At 39.3% G+C, this 26,317-nt stretch overlaps 5 protein-coding genes across 5 annotated transcripts in view; 4 read left to right on the forward strand and 1 right to left on the reverse strand.

The window, feature by feature from the left end:
• Window positions 1-660: 660 nt before the first annotated feature.
• The window catches only part of LOC149110263 (molecular chaperone MKKS-like), a 36,479-nt gene continuing 10,822 nt past the window's right edge, over window positions 661-26,317 (reverse strand). The window contains exon 10 of the mRNA XM_089291077.1: window positions 661-1,214. The gene's annotated coding sequence lies outside the window, so the exon portion shown is untranslated. The remainder of the gene's footprint in view (window positions 1,215-26,317) is intronic.
• Window positions 3,392-26,317, forward strand: part of LOC149110264 (FAD-dependent oxidoreductase domain-containing protein 1-like) — a 30,031-nt gene continuing 7,105 nt past the window's right edge. Inside the window, exons 1-4 of the mRNA XM_089291087.1 lie at window positions 3,392-3,508; window positions 3,669-3,739; window positions 3,872-3,929; window positions 25,964-26,068. Of these exons, the coding sequence (XP_089147213.1) occupies window positions 3,392-3,508; window positions 3,669-3,739; window positions 3,872-3,929; window positions 25,964-26,068 (351 nt within the window). The remainder of the gene's footprint in view (window positions 3,509-3,668; window positions 3,740-3,871; window positions 3,930-25,963; window positions 26,069-26,317) is intronic.
• On the forward strand, window positions 7,638-9,074 carry LOC149110265 (uncharacterized). The gene has a single exon (XM_089291083.1). The coding sequence runs from the start codon at window positions 7,935-7,937 to the stop codon at window positions 8,970-8,972; it is 1,038 nt and encodes a 345-aa protein (XP_089147209.1). The 5' UTR covers window positions 7,638-7,934; the 3' UTR covers window positions 8,973-9,074.
• LOC149110266 (uncharacterized) lies at window positions 11,954-15,939 on the forward strand. The gene has a single exon (XM_089292135.1). The coding sequence runs from the start codon at window positions 12,238-12,240 to the stop codon at window positions 14,584-14,586; it is 2,349 nt and encodes a 782-aa protein (XP_089148261.1). The 5' UTR covers window positions 11,954-12,237; the 3' UTR covers window positions 14,587-15,939.
• On the forward strand, window positions 19,205-21,422 carry LOC110052603 (uncharacterized). Its single transcript, XM_020758741.2, has one exon. The coding sequence runs from the start codon at window positions 19,232-19,234 to the stop codon at window positions 20,474-20,476; it is 1,245 nt and encodes a 414-aa protein (XP_020614400.1). The 5' UTR covers window positions 19,205-19,231; the 3' UTR covers window positions 20,477-21,422.

Raw genomic sequence — 26,317 nt, forward strand, 5'->3', positions numbered from 1 at the left:
GCACATCGACTAAGATGTCTTCGCCCTTGCCTTCAATTCAACGGCGATAAATAAAGAAAATATGGACTTGCCTGAAGGGAGCACAGCGACTAAGATGTCTTCGCCCTTGCCTTCAATGCAACGGCGACCGACGCTAAAATGGGTGTGTCATTCTACACTTCTTTATATATACCCACATTAAAATTCATAACAGCCACGAGAAATATGCTTTGAACAAAAGAAATGCATCCCACGTTAAGATTGTGTGCTTTGAATTGTGAAAAATGAGCAACTTGGGAGAAAAACACGCACGTGAAAGGAATTTTGATCCGAATATGCTATGTTTGTAGTTAATAGGCCAATTTTGATATATTAAAATTGTAACTTGGCTCCGCGAGGCTTAACGGAAAATTAAAAAAAGAAGTTAATTATTCATCAATTAGACCCGAGGCGGTCTCTTTTGTTTTATTCTCCTAAGCCTCGGAGCTAAGTAAGACATTTAATAAATCGAAATTGACCTCTAACTGTCGAAAATCCCATAGACAAGAACACCGCGGTGAAGCGTCGTAAAACGTACTTTTGGTCCAGCTAAATAATTACAGTTGCGTCATAATTCAACTTTAATAATGACGAAATTTATGCGCGCGCAAAATTATGACGCATACTCAATTTTCTTACCTCTTTTTCACGTCTTTGGAAATTATCTTTGGAAGAAAAACTTTACTCTGACAATGAATAAGCTTACGCAATCGCATGAAGATCTAACCGTCGATACAACCAACATTTTTAATTTTGAGCGTAAAAATTCCTGCGGACGAAGTTCGCTGGAAAGAACGTGCTGCACTACGGTATTTTAATTTAGCGCTTCTATATCTAGAATTTAGTTTCTTTGTAGAATTTAAATCTTGCCATTTGTTCGGTTTCTTTTTAACATTTTCTTTAGTTCTCATAATTTCTCGTGATTTTTTTTTTACGGAAATAGCCAAATTTAAGCTTATTTAAAGGAGCTCAGTCACGGTTTGCGCAAATTGAAGAGTTTAGCCTCAATTTTTCAAATTCGTCGTTTGCAATCCGTGTTAATCTTCTCCATCCTTAGCCATCCTTGTTCCTTTATTGTTTATCATTATGTCTTTGGTGTTTTTCTATCTTATTAAACTGTTATTTTTCAGGTTTCCTGTACCTTCCGTATCTGAAGGTTTATCCTGTCCATTTGACGCGGTGAACCAGCTTTTTGACTGCAAAAGTACACAAAGGAAAGGTTAACAAAGATTGCCAGAGATAAAGTTCGATAGACTGTAAACAACAATTCTATTGTCGTTCAGTCAAGCATAATCCAAAATCACGATGCGTAATTTGCACTGGTGTTACACTTTTTGCTCTGATGTTACACTTTTTGCACTCGTGTTACACTTGAACGGCACTGCTCTCAGCCAATCAGAATCGTTTAATTTTTTCATGTATATCATTAATTTTGTAAGTACACTCAATCCTGGACATAAGTGCATTTGTTCGCGGTACAGCTGGCGTTCTTACAGGGCTGGGTGACTTAGCTCAATATGTAGTTCTCATAAGACATTCCCACTGCATGTAATTCTCTTGGGCTACACTGTAAACGTTACAGAAGTTTGCAAATGTATTACAACATTCTTTGCATTAATGTACTTGAGAGTGAATGAGGGTGAATGATGGTGAATGAGGGTGAATGAAGGTGAATGAGGGTGAATGATGGTGTATGAAGGTGAATGACGGTGAATGAGAGTGAATGATGGTGCATGAGGGTGTATGAAGGCGAATGGGGGTGAATTAAGATGAATGAGGGTGTATGGAAGTGCATGAGGGTGAATGATGGTGAATGAAGGTGTATGAAGGTGAATGAGGGGGAATAATGGGGTATGAAGGTGCATGAGGGTGAATAAGGTTGAATGATGGTGAATGAAGGTGTACGAAGGTGAACGAGGGTGAATAGTGGTGTAGGAAGGTGCAAGAGGGTGAATAATTGTGAATGATGGTAAATAAAGGTGAATGAGGGTGAATGATGGTGAATGAGGGTGAATGAAGGTGAATGAGGGTGAATGATGGTGTATGAAGGTGAATGACGGTGAATGAGAGTGAATGATGGTGCATGAGGGTGTATGAAGGCGAATGGGGGTGAATTAAGATGAATGAGGGTGTATGGAAGTGCATGAGGGTGAATGATGGTGAATGAAGGTGTATGAAGGTGAATGAGGGGGAATAATGGGGTATGAAGGTGCATGAGGGTGAATAAGGTTGAATGATGGTGAATGAAGGTGTACGAAGGTGAACGAGGGTGAATAGTGGTGTAGGAAGGTGCAAGAGGGTGAATAATTGTGAATGATGGTAAATAAAGGTGAATGAGGGTGAATGATGGTGAATGAGGGTGAATGAAGGTGAATGAGGGTGATGGAGTATGAAGGTGAATGATGGTGAATTAAGGTGATTGAGGATGAATGAGGGTGAATGATGGTGTATGAAGGTAAATGAAGGTGAATGATGGTGTATAAAGGTGTATGAAGGTGGATGAGGGTGAGTGGAGGTGAATGAAGGTGTATGAAGGTGAATGAACGTAAATGTTGGTGTATGAAGGTGAATGAGGGTGAATAAAGGTGAATGAGGATGAATGATGGTGAATGAAGGTGAATGAGAGTGAATGAGGGTGAATGATGGTGAATGAGGGTGAATGAAGGTGAATGAGGGTGAATGATGGTGTATGAAGGTGAATAATGGTGTATGAAAGTGTATGAAGATGATTAGAGGTGTAGATAGGTGAATAGAGGTGTATGAAGGTGAATGGAGGTGTATGAAGGTGAATGAAGGTGAATGAGGGTCAATGAGGGTCAATGAGGGTGAATGATATTGTATGAAGATGAATGAGGATGAATGATGGTGTATGAACTGAAGGTGAATGAAGGTTAATGCGGGTGTATGAGGGTGAATGAAGGTGAATTAGGGTGAATGAGGGTGAATGATGGTGAACGAGGGTGAATGAAGGTGAATGAGGGTGAATGAATGTGAATAAGGGTGAATGCAAGTGACTGAACGTGAATGAGGGTGTATGAAGGTACATGAGGGTGAATGAACGTGAATAAGGGTGAATGCAAGTGACGGAACGTGAATGAGGGTGTATGAATGATCGTGGATGAGGCTAAATGAAGGTAAATAAGGGGAATGAACGGAAACAATGGGTGAACTAGGTATTATCAGCAGTGTTGGGTATGGTCAGCGGTTTATTATCAAAAGGCTCGCAGCCATTCTTACAATTAATGGCTACTCTGTCTGCATTCTGCCGCCATATTGTTCGTTGGCCATTAGAAGTCTGGGTTCTAGTCACCAGCTCCTGAGCGATTTTTCGCTTGAAACGTCTGACTGTTTTAGCTGAAAGGCTATTTCGACCATGAAGCCTCCAATAGTTACTTTACGTTTTGCCCTCTATGGCTACAAGAATAGGCCTTTCTTTTTCATCGTGGCAACCAACAGAAAAAGGCCTCGAAACTATGGATATCTGGAGCAGGTGAGGAATACTTATATCCACGGTTATAACTTATTAGCTTTGTTTTGGGATGCGGTGTAAACAGTCACATGTGCATGACCTGTACATGTTACTGTATGTAAAAGTTCAAGACGAGACTAGAGTATTAACGAAACAAAAATCTATCTATCAATTCATCTAGGTGGGGACTTTCGATCCAATACCTAACACCAGAAATGAAAAGCTGGCAAGCTTAAACATGGATAGAATAAAGTAAGTTGAGAAGTCACCTGAATTATGTTTCATAAGGCAGTTATAAGTTTAAGTTATAAGTTATAAGTTATAAGTTATGAACTGCGATATGTCGTGAGATTAGATATAAGAATTACTTGTGAATTGTTTCAGATATTGGTTATCGGTAGGAGCAAGACCTTCAAAACCGGTGGCTATTTTACTAGGAATGGTAAGTTGAGAGCAGCTTTAAGAGCCAGTGCCCATAATTATGGACCAAACAACGGCACAAGTCGAAAAATCGATTTTGCTCATTTTTTGCCCATAGATTGGCCCTAGCTAGTAAACAAACGGACCATAGTTAGTTTCTGCTAATGCAGCTTTTTTGGGGAGAAATTTGCGAAAAACGATTTTTTTCCGATTAGGCTCAAAATCTACTTCCGGTTTTGCTGAATTTTCCGAATATTTGTTTGCTTCGCGCTCCGCAGAACAGCTACTTGAGAATCTTTCAATGGTCTTTACATTCAGCTCAGGTCTTCATGGTATGACTGAGCGGAAAATAAAATAAATCGAGGCTTCATTTCAGCCTGAAACGAGATCGAACACGAACGGAAAATATTACGATGTGTTTCAAACGAATTATAGCACTAAAATATCGCCATATTTTTCTATGGGCTATAACTTTAAATGCCATAAAAACACTTTATACGGGTTAACTGTACACCCACCTGTTTGAAAATCAAAAAATATCTCTGGGCAAATGGTTTTAAGTCGCCCGCCTTGGCCTGTGCTTCTCATGAATTTTTCCCTGAACCGCCGTGAGAATGTAAACAATTGCGTGACTCTGGCGGTCACCCTGAATACATAATTCGTTTCCAACAAACCGCAGATGGCTATCTTAGAACATTTGGGTGAAAAAAGAAAAACATAATGGACCACTTTTAACTTTTATATTTTGAAAGTCATCGCTTTGGAAATTTCGTTAATTAAAAACGCCAATTAAAAGCAATTTACTCGGAGTTCGGGTGTTACTGCTATGTCGTTTTAGGCTGTCGTTCTTTCTCTGATCATTTTAATTACAAGAACGAGTTCTAGAAAGAAAATCGTTCTAAGTTCATTTGTTAAGCGTAATGAAAAGTTGATATTGTTGGTTTGTAGCCTTACGTGATCTGAAGGAACGCTACAGTGATTAAATTTGCATTTGTTGATTTCGACGGATCGATTTTCGGTTAAACCTTTTTATTTGTGCCAGCACATTTAGTGCTTTTTCTCCTGCTAAAAAGTCGGAAAAAGTAAAGTAAACAAATCCTAAAAGTCATAAATAAGAGGCATCGACAGTGCGAGTGTCTCGGTAAGCTGTTAATTTGAACAATTACTGTGCTGGACGGATTGCTTTCCTGGTTACCCACGTACTATACATAGTTCATTGTGCGCGAATGTTTCTGTTTCAAACAACTGAAATGCTCAGTGCTTTTTCCTGTTTTTCTTCAGTCTTAAAACTTAAGGTTAAAGTTAGGCTAAACCCTAAACTGTTTTGGCGGCCAACCTATTTTTGGCTAATTGCTTAATCAAATTATATATATATTTCATTGAAATTCGCTCCTCTGTGACCGACTTCCGCGAACAAAACAAGATGGATGTTCGCTGTTCATTTAAGACTACAATCCTGGTCAAAAGTGTTGGGACAGTTACGGCAGATGACTTCACAGGCAGCCTCTCTTAAGACCAAAACCGCGCAAGCCCGCCTACCCCCTCCCCCTGTCAATGTTGATAAAAATCTTGAAGAAAAAAAATCCTTGACAATAGCCTCAGAATAGCCTCGTTTCAAGAGTTGTTCGCCTCCTAGAACAGTATTCTCGAACTAAAGAAACGATAAGATAGATATTCACGTCTTATTCCAATAATAGCGATTTTTCAGCAATCGCGTTTGGTTCCAACACAACTGTCTAACCACTTTCTATTGTCCCTTTTTCCTTTTTTTCCCACATCCAATCTAGTCTTCAGAATAGCTTCATTTTCATGCAACATTGCTAGGGGAGAGGGGGGGTCAATTGTACTTGCTTCCATTCATCTTTTGTTCTAAAACGTTAAGGACGTAGTTGAAATCGTGGGTTTCAGCGCGCAAAAATGGGAGGTGTCCCAACAACTTATGGCCAGGATTGCAGGTTTACACTAGAGGAAATTGTTCCGGATTCGTGATGAATCCAGAATGTTTTAGTGCCGGATTGATTTTGCCATTTACACAAAAGTGGACGAAACCGAAATAAAAACCCCCCGGTTTGGTCGTGTGTCCGGAGATTTTGAATCCGGAATTTAAAGTGGGAACTTTGAATCCGAAAACTTTTGAATCCGGAGAGTTTTGTCGTGTGAACGATTTTCTCTCGAATCCAGATATTTTTCCGCCTGTGATCTTTTGAGTTTGCGGTGGAACGAAAATGGCGGATTACATGATCCAGTCGTAGTCGAGTCGTAGGCGCATTGATGGCCATTTGATGGCGGTCGCTGGGTGATTACCTCGTGCTGTTTCAGGTGTAGGTAATCACTTTTATAATGGGTAATGCCATACTCCTCAGAAACCGTGCCCAATTTATACTTTACTGCGCAGATGACGACGATGGCACGATCGAAAACCTCGACGGTTTTCGACCCTAAACTCTAAGTAAATACCTGGAGGAACCTGGCATGATGGACAACAGTACCGTGGTCAACGAGTTGAAAGAAAACTTCAGACTGTCTCAACCTACCCCTAGCCTTATTTTCGGAGGCATTTTGTTTCTCGTTATCGAGGCAACAAACTGCTTGTTAACCATTCCATCATGAATGTTCCCGGAGTTATCGTCGTGTATAAACGATTAAGAATCCGAATATCCTTTCACTGTAAACCCCAACTAATCCGAATACTCTAAAATTGATGAATTCGGGAACTCCTTTATTGTAAACCTAGTCGTAGATCGACCACTGTAATGTTTATTTGTCTACCAGTGTTTTGATCTGCAAATTTCAGTTAATTGATCAAACAACCAAAGTAGAAAAGATGGATTTTTTTCCCAGTGTGATTGAAACTTAAACGCAATTTCTTCCTCGGCTAATTCAATTCAAGAAATTCCGGGTTTTCTAGCTGAGTTTGAGCATATTGTGTAGGTACAAATTTTCTACACAGCTAGAAGAGCTGAGATGCCGTCACGCAGTTAGTAGTCTATAGAAATTATGGTATTTCCACTTGACTTTATTTGTCAGTCAATGATTCAGTTGCCATAAATCATAGAGGATTGGTTAAGTGTATCTCTGAAACTGCTACTGTGTTGTAAGTTATCAGTGAAATCAATAAAATAAACAAGTGTTAAAATCATTTCCCGGAGTACTGTAGTAACGTTCTTTATCATGGATGTCGTGGGTGTCGCAATGTAAATGAAAAAACATATATATTTATACTAAGTTAAACAAAAAAAACAAAAACAAAAAACAACAAAAAAAACATTTTCCATTATTTTATCCACACAACGTTTCAAAAATTGCTTTCATCGGATTGCTGGAAACGAATATTTTACTCGAGAGTGGCTATCCGCGTCACGCAATTGCTTACATTCCAACGGCGGATTTTGGGCAAAATCTATGAGAAACACAGGCCAAGGCGGGCGACTTGAAACCATTTTCCCAGAGATATTTTTTGATATCCTAACAGGTGGGTGTATATTTAACCCGTAGAAAGTGTTTTTATGGTATTTAAAGTTATAGCCCATAGAAAAATATGGCGATGTTTTTAAGCAATAATTCTCTTGCGACATACTGTAAAATTTTGCGTTTCAGTTTTACCTCTTTTCGGGCTCAAAACTAACTTTGATTTATTTTATTTTTCGCTCAGTCATACTACCAAGACCTGAACTGAATATAAAATCCATTGAAAGATTCTCAAGTAGTTGTTCTGCGGAGCGCGAAGCAATCAAATATTCGGAAAATTCAGCAAAACCGGAAGTAGATTTTGAGCCCAGTCGGGTCGAAATCGTTTTTGGCGTATTTCTACCAAAGAAAGCTGTATTAGCAGAAACTAACTATGGTCCGTTTCTATTCTTACTAGGACCTATCTATGGACAAAATACAAGCGAAATCAATTTTTCGACCTGTGCCATTGATAGGCGATTTAGGTCCATTTTTATAGGCATTCACTCTTAAGCAGCGGTTCATTTGTCCGATATGCGACAGTAGCAGTGGAGACCTAGATCGTTCCCTGGGTGATGAAATGCGTCATCACTTTGTTAAACTCCATCACCTTTTGTGGAATTTAATCCTCGGTTTTTCAAAACTAGTTGCTTCCGATGTTTTTTTGGGTCCATGCAAAAAGAGTCGTCAAGTATCACGAACGATGAATCCAATTTACGTTTTGTTGCGTTTAATTTTTATCACATGTACACTTCTTCTTAGGGTTGTGTTTGGGGCAATCTGTTTCCCCTTTTTACTTGTCATCTCGATATTAAAAATATTGTGGTATTCACCGCAGCACACTTTGCGGTCTCTTAGAACCTTCAGACACAATGACGACGACGTTGATGACGACGAAAACGTTTCCGCTCTATTTAAAGTTTCTATCGGTATCGCTAAACCTCTGTTTAAACTCTGGCTACTTTTATCCTTCTATGTGACAATACTGTTTGTGAATAACCTGTCTTGCGCTTTTGTTAACAAAGCTTTAGGATATACAATCGCTGGATTAGTTCTTAACGAGGACGTTATAACACCTTATGTAGCTTTCTTCCTCGTAGTTACAACAAATATGTATCTATGTTATGCTAATATGCAGCAGAAATACAAGGAGGTCAAGGAAATGATCTTAAAATGGCAAAAAGAATTAAGCATAAATAGCAGCGATCCCGAGGGTACAATCCGAACAAAGTTATTTTGGTTCGTCTGTGACAGGGTTTTGCCAATTAAATCTGAAATTTGTCTGATGTTACGCAATATGGTTTTGATTTTAACTTTTTTGTTTTTTGTGGTATATTCAATTGTTGTCTTTGGAAAGGAAAATAATACTTCGGCTATTTTCTCGACCATCTATGTGTTTGTGGGTGGACTAATCCCAGTACTGGTTTTTAAAGGACGGACAAAGGGGAATAAATTCATAGGTCGGGCAAAAATAAAAATAGAACGAGACATAGAGAGAGCGGTCAAAGAGTATAATAGAGACAGCACAGCCATTGAGTTGGGACCATATAGTACAAAGAGTGATGATACGATAGTGAATTATGGATTCAGGCCAATTTTGCATAATCGGTATGTATAAACCTAAGTAACAATAACACATTCGTGTAGGAAAATGTTTCTTAATTCTGTAGGATAAAATATTGTTTAATTTTGCATTATTGTAATAAAGATTAGAAATCTGGCACAGGAGTATTATCTGGGGGTCTCCAATAGGCTTTTCAGGATCTGGAACTTGGCTTATTTGAAGGCGGGGGTTACGGGATCTTGCAGAAAAGGAGGCAAAGCTCTGCTTTGAAATTATGAGAAGGGGACAAGGGCTTTGTTGATTTTGTGAAACGGAATCGAAAACTCTCAACGGCTTTAAAGAAAATTAAGCGAGATTCGAAAAGCCTAAGAAAGAATAGTGTACGTAAATCAGACTGTCGCCTAAATAAACAACTTATCTACGACCACTTTAAGACGTCATGCCGTGCCCTTAGGACCCGCTAATCAGAAGAGATTGCCATAATGATGCTTAGCTCGTCGTGAAACTGAATAGTTTAATATCAAGTAACGCAACTTGATTAGGGAAATAGTCATGCGAATTTGTAACGTGACTCAGAAAAATGTGATGTAAACACAGGGAACGAATGAGGCACTGAGTTAATAAGATTGATTTTCCGAGATGTAAGATAAAAGATTATTGTATAACCGAAACATTACCCAAAAGCGAGCAAAAGAACATTTAGATCAGATTGCAGATTGTAGATTGTTGACTTATGGAACGAACTGTATGAGCGTCAGAAGAAGTGTTGGGAATAGGGTAAGGGTTTTGGGAAGTGGGCCGCACACCCCCACCCAACTTTTCTGGAAGTACCCCACCCCCGGGTAGCTATAGAGCGTTTTCACAGGACACATAATAGGACTGAGTGGAGTCCAATTCGCTCGGTAGTCATACTTGTGAGTGGACTCCAATCGGTCTTGTTACTGTTATGACAGAGGCCAAAGGGCGTCTGCGTAGGAGACCTTAGAACGGGTGGTGGCTTTCTAAAATAGGAGATTTGAAGAATATAACGAAAGATTGTGAATCGAAACTTGAAAGCATCAAAAACAACTTAGTGTGTGACAACATGTCATATATTTGAAACTCATGATAAATCCGCCTTGACCTCAGTCGCTAAAGTAAATCAGGGAATGAATAGAAAGACAGACGCGACTGAGATTACTTGCAAGAGATTAAAGATAGCTTGGGTTAAAGAGTCGCTAAAGCAGCGCAGACAAGGCATGGCTCTCAAATCTTTAATTTTAGGAGTGTTTTTCAACATGTTCGTCGCGCAAAGCCATTCCTTTTTATCCGAGAGTCCTCCCTCGTAAGGACTCGAGGGGTTAACACAATTGAAAGCAACACTGAGCTATGCTGCTTGAAAAGAGCTTTTCGAAATAAGCCTAGCCTAGACTTCTACATAGCTAAAGCTCTGCAGAGTTGGAAAACTGAAAATCCTATAGGCTTACGCATGACTTGAACATCAGCTACGCCTGCAGATCGAATTGCTATTTTTAACTTTAGAGTGTTTTTACAAATTTTCGTTGCGCAACGACATTGCTCTTTATCTCACAATCCTCCGTTTCTCCCTCCTTGGAAACTCTTCATTAAACGAATGAACCTGGAAACCCTGAAAACAATCAGGGCATGGCGAGATGGTTCGCACTGAATACATGCAGAGCATGCAACAGCAGGCTATTTGCTAGCGCTGTATTGGACACGGACTTGATTCGCGGATTTCCATCACTCATGGATCTCCAAGACAATTCAGCTACTTTTACGAGTCAAACCATTTGAGTTCTTTTCTCAAATTGTTTAGAAATAATAGGACTGAGTGGAGTCCAATGAATAAGTTGCCAGTAATCGGATACCCGTGTTTGCGCAAAGAACTCTGGGATCGTCAGGGGGCAAACATTGCAAGTCGCTAGAAGGAAATGTATGGCGAAAAGTTGTTTCGACGCCCAAAAACACGGTTTTGGGGAGAGATCAACGCTTTTTCGCCGTTGTTTTATCGCAAATTGATTTTGGCAATGTTGATACATGGAAAATGTAAGTTTTTGTTCGAATAACCATGAAATAAGTGATAAAATTTACCGATGAACTCCCTTCTCTTTGCGTGAGGTTTATTGTGAAATACATGGAAGAGAACATTGAAAATATAAATACACGCCTGATCTCGAGAGGCTACCCGGATCAAATGGTAGAGAAGACCCTTCGAGAAGTTAAATATAAAGACAGAAAAAAAGCTCTAAAACAGAAATCGGAAATTGCAGAAAGAACTACTACCCTTTGTGTCACTCAGCCGTCAATACCAAACTTTGGAAAGTATAACCACGCACAAATGGCACTTTTAAATACAAATACTCAGAGATATATTCAAGGAGCCACCATTGATCTGTTATAGAAAGGGAAAATCACGGAAATACGAGCTTGTAAAAGCAAAACGAAGGCTTTGAGCAACACAGTAGCCACACAGCATGAGTCGCGCGGACTCATTTGTCATTAAATCAACCCCAGACAGTACAATGATCGCCACCGGACTTATTTCCAGTATTATTTGTATGACTGAGCTTTCAAAAAAGCCAAAAGTAGCCTGTACACAACTTAAAAGGCTTTACTGGGTTATTTTCCTCTCGATTTATACCTAATTAATTTTGTAATATTTTCAGACCATTACGCGATGTAAATTTCACAATAAACCTCACGCAAGCAACGGAGTTTATCGGTAGATTTTGTCACATATTTCTCGGTTATTCAAACAAAAACTTACATATTCCACATATCAACATTGCCCAAATCCATTCGCGATAAAAATGATGGCGAAAAAGCGTTGATCTCTCTCAAAAATCGTTTTCTTGTACCTCGAAACAACTTTTCGCCATACATTTCCTTCTAGCGACTGGCAATGTTTGCCCCCTGACGATCCCAGAGTTCTTTGCGCAAACACGGGTATCCGATTACTGGCAACTCATTCATTCGTTCGGTAATCATGCTTGTGAGTGGACTCCAATCGGTCTTGTTACTGTTATGACAGAGGCCAAAGGGCGTCTGCGTAGGGGCCTATAGAACGGGTGGTGGCTTTCTAAGATAGGAGTTTCGAAGAATATAATGAAAGATTGTGAATCGAAACTTGAAAGCATCAAAAACAACTTAGTGTGTGACAACATGTCATACATCTCATTCTCATGATAAATCCGCCTTGACCTCAGCTGCTAATTAAAGTAACTCAGGAATGAATAGAAAGACAGATGCAACTGATATTACTTGCAAGAGATTAAAGATAGCTTGGGTTACAGAGTCGCTATAGCAGCGAAGACTAGGCATGGCTCTCAAATCGGTTTTCGCTTTTTCAGTTGTTTTCTTGGTCACGTATTGTGAAGCCAAACCCGAGAACTTCAGTGAGACACGATGCAAGCTTTTGCCAGTTGGAGAAGGTTTTGCGTCTGAATTTCGCAGCAAGGCTTCCGAGAAAGGTGTCAGGATGGTCTACCTGAATTTGAAGATCGGTAACGACAGCCACCATCCTTTAGAGTTACAGGACGAGTTTCTCGCGGATAGATGGGTTTGGGCTAATAACATCACCGAGCCCATGCTATCTTTGAACGACGACTACGATATCCTATCTCTGGGTCTTCTGAATTATCAAGTGCGAAGCATGGACGTGCATTTGGAAGATCAGCCAAGTGGATGCTTAGCCAATTTGAACGACTCAACACGCCAGAACATGGCCGTCGGAAGAATGCTGTTAGAAAATGTGACGACTGAAAGCTCTGCGGATCAACTATCTGGCAAAAATGAGGTGGTTTGTGTTGAAATGTTAGAGGGCTACGACGGAAACAAAGGGATTGTGTATCGTCGTTGCTGTGGTATAAAAACACCACGAACTAATCAACCGAATAGGCCTTCAGAGATCCAGTGCGATCTGACGGTTGAAAAAAGCGACTGGATGGGCATGTTTGAAGTCGTTCTTATTGTTGTGTCTTTAGTCGTGACCTATTATCTCCCAGCGTTTCCTTTAGCACTGCCAGATTACATTTTCAGTCTTCAGTACGAGTGTGACAAGGAAGATCGCGCGGAAGCGGAACAAATAGATAGTGCTGAAAAAGCTGAATCCGACATTCGCATGAGAAATGGCTACGAACAAATAATTACCGCCAGCAGAGAGGAAGAAGTTACAACTAAACTTAGTCACTGCACTGAAGAGGAGGAAACTGGAGCAAGTGAAATTCCTGTAGATGATTCGAGTCCAGTGACTTGTTCGGCTCTTTTGCGAGCATATATCCAGAAACTGCCAGATTTAAGGCTGTCATTTAACATCAAGTTAGCGGTCATGTTGTACTGTATTTTTCCATGTGTCTTTTACGCACAGGTGGGTCTTTGGCTCACGCTTAAAAAGAAGTATATTTACGAAAGCTTAAAAAAAAGTATACCGCTTTCCAGCCTTTCCGCTCCCTCTCTCAACATCGATCCTGTTGGTTTTCATTTTCTCTGTGTCTTAGCAGCTTTAGAGGGTTTGGCACTCGTTTTGTTTTTGAGACCGAAGGATTTACTACTCAGGCATGACATGTGCCCCTTTTGCGGATCCGGGACTTTTCTGAGTTTCGCTCTTCCAACAGTTGATTTCCCAAGGAAAAGCCCAGACTCCATTGGCAATGAAATACTTTGTCATTTGAGAAGGGTCCAACAACTACCGGCTTTCGTTTGGAGTAATTTAACACAGAAACATAGTAAGTTTCTCTTGAATTATTTGCTTCTCTTTACCACTTGTTCATTATCAATGGTTAATCATCATGAATCAAGATTGAAGCGAGCACTGTGCGTGTTATACGTTTTATTTTCTACGTTGCTCACTCTACTTATGGCGCTGGTTTGGGGGATATGTGTTAGCCTCCTGTTTTTAATCTCCGTTTCTCTATCAGTATTTTTGTGGTCACCTTATGGAACCCTAGGTCTGCTGTTTCTGAATGCGGTGACTTCAAGAAATTGCTGTACAGTTAATAGGAATGGTAAACGACTAGTGATGACAATTTTCTTTATCATTTTAATACTTCTCTTAGTTGTCTCTCCTCTACTAATCCTACTAATGAACTCTATCAGTTTTGTTATGTACATGGTAGAATTCATAATAATAGGACTATATCTCAACGCAGACATCGTCACGCCTTATGTCGCTTTCTTTCTTGTAGTGACAACAAATACTTATCTTTGTTATTCTAAACTGCAGAACAGATACAGGGAATTCAAGGGACTCATTTTAAAATACAGGCAAAAAAAACATAACATCAGGAGTGGTGACCAGGACACAATTCCAACAAGTCTGTTCTGGTCTGTCAGCGGCAGGGTTATGCCCATTGCCACTGAAACCGGCCGGATGTTTCTCAACATGGCTTTGATTGTAATCTTCTTAAGTCTATTTTTATCTGCAGTGCTCTTCTTCAAGAACACATACAGCATTTCAACAGTAATGTCCACTGTATCTGTGTTTGTTAGTGGCATGATTCCAGGGCTGTTCTTTAAAGGAATAACAAAAGGGAAGGTGTTCATTGGATGGGAAAAAATTAAAATGAAAAGAGAAATTGAAATAGCTGTGGAAGAGTTTGATCGAGAAATAAACGGTGCAAACAGTGCTAGTGGCATGATCTCAGAGATGAGGTACAGTGACAAAGTGTGATATTTCCTCTGTATGAAAGAGATTTTAATTTGAAAAAGAGTTTTTTTTGGAAAGGGAACTATCATGAATATAACTTTGGAAAGTCAATATTTTCACTAAATTAAATTACTAGAAAGAGCACATAAGTTATAAAGAGTATTTTATAAAGAGTTATTACTATGGATACACAAGGTGGTGGCGCCAAATCACATAAGTCTTCAGGGCTGTAGCTAGTAACTAGCAAACCAAGGCAGTCGCCTCAGTCATATGATTTTTTTTTTTTTTTTAGTCATCATCACAAACACCCTATGGACATCAGAAGAGAAGCTAACAATCCCAGTCATAATTTTTTCATGGACATAAAGTTATCTAAGAGTTTTTTTCTGGCTATGGCCCTGGTCTGGCAGACATTTTTCCAAGTGTGTAATGTGTCCTGGCTTGGAAAAACGAAACAAATGAAAAAACAACAGCCAAAAAATTATAACAATTTGCTCTTCCCTCAGAAAATTCACTAAATATTTTCATCTTGGCATTCTGGTGTACTAGAAAAGGTACTTACATGTAGTTATGATCTTAACATTGCTTTGGCATTTTCCAAAGGAAACAAGATCTGTTGGGCGAAAAAAGATTAGAGAAATGATTAATGTATCTTGGATAACTTGTTGGCCGCAGAGGGTTGGGGCTAAACCTGGTATGACATGCCAGGAAGTTGGCTCGCCGCTGAGACCATCCGGCTCTTAAAAGGAATTTAATTTTGCCTTTCATACCTCACCCATTGTGTACAGAAACAAGTCTTTAGGTCTTTGATTGTACCCCTAAAGAGATGTTATAATAACATTTGAGAAAAAGAGAAAAATATCAGACAAAAGAAACTTAATAATATTTTTACGATATACTATCATAGCCTTTTTTTGTAGTGTGCATCTGGATATTACTAACTTCAAAGTCATAGTTAACTAATAAAATAAGGTGGAATATTACCAGACACTGTTTTATCTTTTATGGCAGTACAAAGGTGAACTTTAATGTAATTAACATTTCTTATTGAAGGAATCAGTAATTATTTTGTTTCTAATAAATCTAAAGTTTTAGCTTTTCTAGGGATTGCAACATATACAGGGTTTGTCAGTTACAAAGTTTTTTAGCAGTCTTTGGTGATGTTTTCAAAATAAAATCAATAATACCCTGACCTGCAACTAAATCTATGAAAATTATGCTCATGATTGTAAGTGAGGTAATTCCGTAAGTAAAGTTTGCAGAAATGTTTGACCTATTTCTTGATTTCTTGTAAAGATTACAGGTATTTCTTCATATAATTACACCTTTATATACTACAACTTTGCTTGACATGAATAAAATAATGTCTGAACAGTTGTGAAGTGTACGAATTTATTTTTACTGCCAAGCCTGGATGTAAAACAAAAGACATGACAAACAGATGTTAATTTAACAAACACAGTCAGCAATATTTGACCTTCTCTCCAAGTTTTAATATAGACATTCATATTTTATTTATCAACAAATACGAGTTAGGTAGCCTGAGTCCATCTTCCAGCCCAAATAAGGTACAATAAAAACCTGCATGTGAGAACCTAGTAGTTTACAAATCAGCTTGCGGAAATTCGCCATTTTAAAACCCAAAAATAATAGAACATTTTTAGCCAAGCAAGATCAAGCAGGTCCTTGTATGTACGGGAGTTACAGATAAATTATGATAAATATTTTAACCGAGGAGTGTGACTTTGAGATTGCAAATTTATATTACAAGAAAATACATAATACAGTTGTGAATAAATACTGTATATTCAAGGACTAAACACTTGAAGTTTATTTCTTTTCTGGTAATCAACAACTGTGTCTCCTTTATAGAAATTAAGGTAATTCCCCTGAAATTTGACTGTCAAACTTTGTCCCCTGAATATTTATCATACGAGAACTTTAATAATAAAATAAAAAGGGGGGGTGCCCATGCTCGTTAAGGAGCAGTGAGGCATTGAAAATGTCCCATTTTAGCATTATTTAATGCTTATTACAAGAACGCATTCCAAGTTATTGCAAACTCTTTGTGAGCCCAGCCTTGTGAAAACACACCTCAAACTACAGTCAATACTTGTGTCGGACACAAATAAACTTTTTAAGTTTGATTTTGACAGACTGCTGAATCCTTGTTAAAATATTGGAACCAAATTGCTTGCCACAGCTATCAAACTGCAAAATAGAAAAGACTACAGTGCAGCTGCTATTTTCCTTATTATTTCAATTTTCAACAATAGAAATCAGATCAGTCTTCTCATGCAAAGCTAATGATTAGTTGATTAAAATGACTCGAAAAAAATTTGGGGTGCCCAAGCTCGTTAGTGAGCTATAACCATTTTTCAACTGACAGAACTCAATGTCAAGGCAAATCCGCCATGTTTTCATTGTGCACGTGCACGAGCGCACGCGAATAACGCCATAAATTATGCGCAGAGTAAGGATGCGCAATGCAAATGTGAGGAATCACCTTAAGAACCTAATAAACAACCTACTTTGCCCAAATCGCTAATAACTGCCCCAAAATACGAGAACCTACATGTATTCTTGCCAGACTTCAAAAAATGTAGGTTCTTAAATGCTGTTTTTTTTTCTGATCTGTCAGTGTTTTTGTATCAACTGTAATGCTTTCCAGTGGTATACCATAGAATTAATCCCATGAGTCACTTGTATTTTCTCAGTATACACATTCACCTAAAGGCTTGCATGTACACCAAGAAAATACAAGTGACCATTGCCCATTGCCCATTGCCCATTGCTTATTCGCCACTCTCCATTCCCCATTCTCCATTCTATATTTTCAATTTCCATTCCCCATTCCCTCTTCCCCGTTCCCCATCCCCCATTCCCCATCTCCCATTCCCCATCTCCCATCCCCCATTTCCCATTCTCCATTCCCCATCCCCCGTCCCCCATTCCCCATCCCCCATTCCCCAACCCCCATTCCCCATCCCGCATTTTCCATTTGCAATTTTCCATTTCCCATTTCCCATTCCCCGTCCCCCATTCCCCATCTCCCATCCCCCATTCCTCATTCTCCATTCCCCATCCCCCATTCCCTATCCCCCATTCCCCACACCCCATTTTCCATTTCCCATTCCCCATCCCCCATTCCCCATTCCTCATTCACCATTTCTCATCCCCCATCCCCCAGTCCCCAGTCCTCAGTCCCCAATCTTCATTTTCCATTTTTCATTTTCCTTTTCCCATTTCCCATGTCCCGTTCCCCATTACCCATTCTCGACACATGTTATTCCGGTTTTGCAAACCATCTTTGGGTTAATTTACAGTTTTAACGTTGCAGTAACCATCTTTTTCAAACTTAAATTACCATGCATTCTCAAATTCGTTCGAAATGATATTACATTCACTAATGGAAAACATTGCCATCAAAACAAATAATATTTTGTAGCTCGTAACCCGGTGAAGTCATGTACGGACGCCTACAGGCAGTCACGCTCAATGAATTCACTACTTGACGTGACGATAACTTTCATTAACTATGACTGAATACTGAAAACTTAATAATAATATAGCTAAATCTCCAAATAGGGTCATTCTGAATTTAAGTGCAAGCATAAAGAGGGTTTGTGAGTAGTTTGATTCTATCTCATAGCAATTGAAGTTCACTCTAAATGTTTTCTTTTCAAGTAGTCTGACTGCTGACTGACCCATTCCAAAAGCGCTGAACAATAACCTTTGTGTAAGGTCTACCGCAAACGGCGTCTGCGTCTGTAAGTAGTTTGAGTATTCTAACGAAACATAAGGACAATGTTCTGAGCAACGCATTACACGACAAGCGCCATACAGAATTATGACCAAGCATGCATGCAACGCTTACTGGTGCGATGGCGCAACTTTTAATTTTCTGACGGTGGAGATATGAAAAAATCGAAATGCACTTTATAACTGGTTTACCACAGGCAACACATTAATTAGTGTGACACTTGTCTTGAAAACAACTGTTTGTGCAACCTTGGAAAGCTGGGAAAGATGCTGGTGTGAGATCATTCCATCAAAAAGCATAAAGACAACGTTCTGAGAAACGCATTATACGACAAACGCCGTACAGAATTACGACAAAGCATGCAATGCTTGTTGGTACGATTACGCAACTATTAATTTTCTGACAGTGGGGACAAGAAAACCTCTAAATGCATTTTATGACTGGCTTGCCACAGGCAACACAGTAATTAGTGTGACACTTATCTTGATAGTAAACTGTTTGCGCAGTCTAGGAAAGCCGCGAAAAATGCTGGTGTGCAATCATTCCTAAAAAGAAAATAAAGATTTTCATATATTTTACCCTCTGCAATGATAGCTTCAAATACATTTGCACTTCAACTTCAGTTTCTGAAATAGGTTCCGCTGTTTAATTTACATTTAACAATTTGGCACCGCTGTAATCTGTAATATTATGAAAATTACGTTTGGGTCGCTGGAGGGAGGGTAGGAGGAAACATTTTTGCGGCAAATAAAAGCCATTATTAATAATAGACCCAGTCACGCATACAGTAATTAGAAGCCAGGATGACTAGGAGCACAATAGTCCATTTTTTGGCATGACGCTGAAATGCTTTAGGGGGCATAATAATGTGTCCACCTTTCGCTAAACAAGCAGCGCAGGGTAGGAATGGCTTTCCAATCGGTTTTCACTTTCTCAGTTCTTTTCTTGTTCACTTATTGTAAAGCCAAACCCGAGAACTGCAGTGTGGCACGATGCAAGCTTTTGCCAGTTGGAAAAGGTTTTGCGTCTGAATTTCGCAGGAAGGCTTCTGACAAAGGAGTGAGATTGGTCTACTTAAATCTGAAAATTGGCAACGACAGCTACGATCCACTAGAGTTACAAGACGTGTTTCTTCCACACAGATGGGTGTGGGCTAGCAAGATCACCGAGTCCATGCTAACATTGCCAGACGATTACGATATTTTATCTCTGGGTCTTCTGAATTATCAAGCGCGAAGCATGGACGTGCATTTGGAAGATCAACCGAGTGGATGCTTAGCCAATTTGAACTCAACATGGCAGAGTGTGGCCGTTGGAAGAATGTTGTTGGAAAATGTAACAACAGGGAGCTCTGATGAACTACCACAGGAAACACAGGTGGTTTGCGTTGCAGTTATTAAGTCTGTCGATTCCAAACAATTACATGATATTGACTATCATTGTTGTGGATTACATAAAGGAACAAATGGCCGTTCTTCTCTGTGCGATCTCCGAGTCACTGTTGACGTGAAGTGGTTAAGAACAGGATTTGAGTTCATCATTTTGACCTGGTCGATTCTCGTGTCATTTTATATTCCGGCGCTACCTCTATTGCTGCCAGACTGTGTGTTTAGCCTTCGACGCGAGTGTGACAAGGAAAATCGTTCGCAATCGTTTGCACCGGCAGATCAACAGGACAACAATGGAATGGCAGATCAGCAGAATATGCAAGCGATTAACAGTGGGCAAGACGCGTCGGATTATATCAGAAATGGAAACGAGCAAAACGTGGAGGAAAGCAAAATAATTCCTGTAGATGATGCAAGTCCAATGACGTTTTCAACTCTTTTGCTTGAATGTTCTCGCACAATGCCAGATGTAGGGCTGTCATTTAATATCAAACTTTTTTTCGTGTATCTATGTGTTTTTCCAATTTTTTTTTACCTACAACTAGGACTCTATAGTACGCTGAAAAAGACGTATATTAATGAGGGCCTTAAAAAACAAGTATCACTTCCAAGTGTATTCCCTCTGGTGGGCGGGTGGACATTAGTCACCCATCACGGCGCAGTATACGTAAAGGTTTTTTTTATCTCATTAACATTTACGAGTGTGAGAAAAGTTTTGTTTTTAAGACCAAAGGATTTTATCCTTAAGAGCCAGTGCCCATAATTATGGACCAAACAACGGCACAAGTCGAAAAATCGATTTTGCTCATTTTTTGCCCATAGATTGACCCTAGCTAGTAAACAAACGGACCATAGTTAGTTTCTGCTAATGCAGCTTTTTTGGGGAGAAATTTGCGAAAAACGATTTTTTTTCCGATTAGGCTCAAAATCTACTTCCGGTTTTGCTGAATTTTCCGAATATTTGATTGCTTCGCGCTCCGCAGGACAGCTACTTGAGAATCTTTCAATGGTCTTTACATTCAGCTCAGGTCTTCATGGTATGACTGAGCGAAAAATAAAATAAATCGAGGCTTCGTTTCAGCCTGAAACGAGATCGAACACGAACGGAAAATATTACGATGTGTTTCAAACGAATTATAGCACTAAAATATCGCCATATTTTTCTATGGGCTATAACTTTAAATGCCATAAAAACACTTTATACGGGTTAACTGTACACCCACCTGTTTGAAAATCAAAAAATATCTCTGGGCAAATGGTTTTAAGTCGCCCGCCTTGGCCTGTGCTTCTCATGAATTTTTCCCTGAACCGCCGTGAGAATGTAAACAATTGCGTGACTCCGGCGGTCACCCTGAATACATAATTCGTTTCCAACAAACCGCAGATGGCTATCTTAGAACATTTGGGTGAAAAAAGAAAAACATAATGGACCACTCTTAACTTTTATATTTTGAAAGTCATCGCTTTGGAAATTTCGTTAATTAAAAACGCCAATTAAAAGCAATTTACTCGGAGTTCGGGTGTTACTGCTATGTCGTTTTAGGCTGTCGTTCTTTCTCTGATCATTTTAATTACAAGAACGAGTTCTAGAAAGAAAATCGTTCTAAGTTCATTTGTTAAGCGTAATGAAAAGTTGATATTGTTGGTTTGTAGCCTTACGTGATCTGAAGGAACGCTACAGTGATTAAATTTGTATTTGTTGATTTCGACGGATCGATTTTCGGTTAAACCTTTTTATTTGTGCCAGCACATTTAGTGCTTTTTCTCCTGCTAAAAAGTCGGAAAAAGTAAAGTAAACAAATCCTAAAAGTCATAAATAAGAGGCATCGACAGTGCGAGTGTCTCGGTAAGCTGTTAATTTGAACAATTACTGTGCTGGACGGATTGCTTTCCTGGTTACCCACGTACTATACCTAGTTCATTGTGCGCGAATGTTTCTGTTTCAAACAACTGAAATGCTCAGTGCTTTTTCCTTTTTTTCTTCAGTCTTAAAACTTAAGGTTAAAGTTAGGCTAAACCCTAAACTGTTTTGGCGGCCAACCTATTTTTGGCTAATTGCTTAATCAAATTATATATATATTTTATTGAAATTCGCTCCTCTGTGACCGACTTCCGCGAACAAAACAAGATGGATGTTCGCTGTTCATTTAAGACTACAATCCTGGTCAAAAGTGTTGGGACAGTTACGGCAGATGACTTCACAGGCAGCCTCTCTTAAGACCACAACCGCGCAAGCCCGCCTACCCCCTCCCCCTGTCAATGTTGATAAAAATCTTGAAGAAAAAAAATCCTTGACAATAGCCTCAGAATAGCCTCGTTTCAAGAGTTGTTCGCCTCCTAGAACAGTATTCTCGAACAAAAGAGACGATAAGATAGATATTCACGTCTTATTCCAATAATAGCGATTTTTCAGCAATCGCGTTTGGTTCCAACACAACTGTCTAACCACTTTCTATTGTCCCTTTTTCCTTTTTTCCCACATCCAATCTAGTCTTCAGAATAGCTTCATTTTCATGCAACATTGCTAGGGGAGAGGGGGGGTCAATTGTACTTGCTTCCATTCATCTTTTGTTCTAAAACGTTAAGGACGTAGTTGAAATCGTGGGTTTCAGCGCGCAAAAATGGGAGGTGTCCCAACAACTTATGGCCAGGATTGTAGGTTTACACTAGAGGAAATTGTTCCGGATTCGTGATGAATCCAGAATGTTTTAGTGCCGGATTGATTTTGCCATTTACACAAAAGTGGACGAAACCGAAATAAAAACCCCCCGGTTTGGTCGTGTCTCCGGAGATTTTGAATCCGGAATTTAAAGTGGGAACTTTGAATCCGAAAACTTTTGAATCCGGAGAGTTTTGTCGTGTGAACGATTTTCTCTCGAATCCAGATATTTTTCCGCCTGTGATCTTTTGAGTTTGCGGTGGAACGAAAATGGCGGATTACATGATCAAGTCGTAGTCGAGTCGTAGGCGCATTGATGGCCATTTGATGGCGGTCGCTGGGTGATTACCTCGTGCTGTTTCAGGTGTAGGTAATCACTTTTATAATGGGTAATGCCATACTCCTCAGAAACCGTGCCCAATTTATACTTTACTGCGCAGATGACGACGATGGCACGATCGAAAACCTCGACGGTTTTCGACCCTAAACCCTAAGTAAATACCTGGAGGAACCTGGCATGATGGACAACAGTACCGTGGTCAGCGAGTTGAAAGAAAACTTCAGACTGTCTCAACCTACCCCTAGCCTTATTTTCGGAGGCATTTTGTTTCTCGTTGTCGAGGCAACAAACTGCTTGTTAACCATTCCATCATGAATGTTCCCGGAGTTATCGTCGTGTATAAACGATTAAGAATCCGAATATCCTTTCACTGTAAACCCATACTAATCCGAATACTCTAAAATTGATGAATTCGGGAACTCCTTTATTGTAAACCTAGTCCTAGATCGACTACTGTAATGTTTATTTGTCTACCAGTGTTTTGATCTGCAAATTTCAGTTAATTGATCAAACAACCAAAGTAGAAAAGATGGATTTTTTTCCCAGTATGATTGAAACTTAAACGCAATTTCTTCCTCGGCTAATTCAATTCAAGAAATTCCGGGTTTTCTAGCTGAGTTTGAGCATATTGTGTAGGTACAAATTTTCTACACAGCTAGAAGAGCTGAGATGCCGTCACGCAGTTAGTAGTCTATAGAAATTATGGTATTTCCACTTGACTTTATTTGTCAGTCAATGATTCAGTTGCCATAAATCATAGAGGATTGGTTAAGTGTATCTCTGAAACTGCTACTGTGTTGTAAGTTATCAGTGAAATCAATAAAATAAACAAGTGTTAAAATCATTTCCCGGAGTACTGTAGTAACGTTCTTTATCATGGATGTCGTGGGTGTCGCAATGCAAATGAAAAAACATATATATTTATACTAAGTTAAACAAAAAAAACAAAAACAAAAAACAACAAAAAAAACATTTTCCATTATTTTATCCACACAACGTTTCAAAAATTGCTTTCATCGGATTGCTGGAAACGAATATTTTACTCGAGAGTGGCTATCCGCGTCACGCAATTGCTTACATTCCAACGGCGGATTTTGGGCAAAATCTATGAGAAACACAGGCCAAGGCGGGCGACTTGAAACCATTTTCCCAGAGATATGTTTTGATATCCTAACAGGTGGGTGTATATTTAACCCGTAGAAAGTGTTTTTATGGTATTTAAAGTTATAGCCCATAGAAAAATATGGCGATGTTTTTAAGCAATAATTCTCTTGCGACATACTGTAAAATTTTGCGTTTCAGTTTTACCTCTTTTCGGGCTCAAAACTAACTTTGATTTATTTTATTTTTCGCTCAGTCATACTACCAAGACCTGAACTGAATATAAAATCCATTGAAAGATTCTCAAGTAGTTGTTCTGCGGAGCGCGAAGCAATCAAATATTCGGAAAATTCAGCAAAACCGGAAGTAGATTTTGAGCCCAGTCGGGTCGAAATCGTTTTTGGCGTATTTCTACCAAAGAAAGCTGTATTAGCAGAAACTAACTATGGTCCGTTTCTATTCTTACTAGGACCTATCTATGGACAAAATACAAGCGAAATCAATTTTTCGACCTGTGCCATTAATAGGCGATTTAGGTCCATTTTTATAGGCATTCACTCTTAAGAGTACTTTACCTTTCTTCTTCCCAATGGAAAAATATGAAAAAGGAACTTGAAAGAAAATACAAGCCTCTTTAAATTCCAATCTTTAAAATGACTTCATTTACATTCTGTAATGTAAAGGATAGCTTTGAAACCCTGTACATGTGGATGCAATTGTTTTCTCCAGTACCCCATTTGGTTGCGAAACTTACTCTGACACTGTACTGACAGTTTGGAAGTATGTTGGTGTGAATTATGTGCAGGCGTTGCTTTGGGGGAACAGAAAATTTTGAGACAACTGCCATAAATACAAGGAGATTATCAAATAATGTTTTTTAGGGTTGTCACCTGCAGTCTTTAAAAATTATTATTAACCCCGGATTTCCTGCATAGAACAAAAAGCCACAGCCTAATTTAACTGTTCCTTCCATTGAGTTGTTCTTCGTGAGACAGCAAACAGTAACCTTTTCTCTTAGAAGGTTTAAAAAGTATGACGTGTTTGTGTGAACAGCTTTGTCCTGTGAGGTTACATGTACCATAAACACCAGCGGATAAGCTGCACTTGCTGACGTCATGTTTTTTTGGAGCGCTTTGAAAAAGACTACCCATAATTAGCTAATAGTGTCGGCGAGGGTGCTTATGGGATTGCCTATTTCGGGGGAGTGCGTGGGAAGGGGGTGGGTACCGTGCATACGGCTGGAGCGGCTGAAATTTGAATTGACCAATCAGGATTCAGTAGGCGGGAAAAACTTTACTGTCTTGACGTTAATGTATGTTAACAGGAAAGGCATTGTAATCGGGCAACTTTTCTCGCTGGAGATTGCATTGAATATTCACTAACCAGCATTTACATTTCCAAAAATCATATCAGATTGCAAAAATTGAAAAGTATGAAACATTTTGTTTCCCTAAGCTTCTAATTTGGCGCCAAAAATGGGTCACCGGCAAATCGCTCGTAGTTCGTGGAGTGTCGTCAAGTAAGATATTAGTTGCGTTATTCTGAACGAAACATGCTGTTCCTCGTCAAATTAAACCCGGAATTCTCAAGTTAAGGTCAAAGCGACTTAAGCAGTCTCTACTTTTGTCCGTTGCGAAGAAAAACATTATTATCGTGTCGTTTCGGTAGGATAGCTCGGTTTTAATGCCGCTCGTATTGCGGGCGGAGCCGCCGTTTGTAAGGCGAACAGAGTTTTCGCATGTCGGCCTTGCATTTTACGTCTTCAAAATACCCCTTGTTTGGCAGTTTCTCTGCTTGTTACACAATTCAAAGAAGAATATATTGCTCTCAGAGCATCTTCATTTAGTTGCTCCTCAGTTCTCCAACTGCTACTGTCGTGGATTGCCGTTCTGCCACATTTTGTTCTTTGTGTCCAGCCCCAATTACTCCATAACCGCTCAAGAGTATTTTTTTTACCCAAGCCTTCCTCTATTTTCGAAAGAGAGTGGTGGTCTGGGCCATAAGTAGCCTGGATAATACTGCTCAGATTGTTTTAATTACTTGCTTATCGACTCGTGACTTAAAAACCAAGAATTATAAAGTTGGCATCACCAAACTGTCATCAAAAGGGAATTTCTGCGTAAAAACATTTTGTTATTGTTTTAACACAGGAAGATGACCACGAATCTTCTGATTTTGAAATCGACTATGAGTATTTTCACAAGAGAATTAAGCCAAATTTAGTTCACAGAATTTCTGCATTTGAGTGTCTCAAGGTAAGTCCCTCAGAGTCGTTTTTCAAATGTTCTTCTATTCCCGTTTCGTACTAGGCAGCGTAAAAACCGTATTTAGCCTGGAGCTTATGTCTGTGTGTGTCGTTTGGGGTGGGGGGATCACAAAGTACCCTTGTCAAACAATAATGCCACACATCCTAAGCAAGCAGGGAACATTTTGGAACCTGACGTATCTAAGTCAACTATGTTTTCAGAGATTTTAAGCTTAAATTTCTGTTTTAGGAAAATGTT

The sequence above is a fragment of the Orbicella faveolata genome, unplaced genomic scaffold (genome assembly GCF_042242905.1).
Source record: "Orbicella faveolata isolate gen_17 unplaced genomic scaffold, um_ofav_v1 contig_24, whole genome shotgun sequence".
Classification (NCBI taxonomy): Eukaryota; Metazoa; Cnidaria; class Anthozoa; order Scleractinia; family Merulinidae; genus Orbicella; species Orbicella faveolata.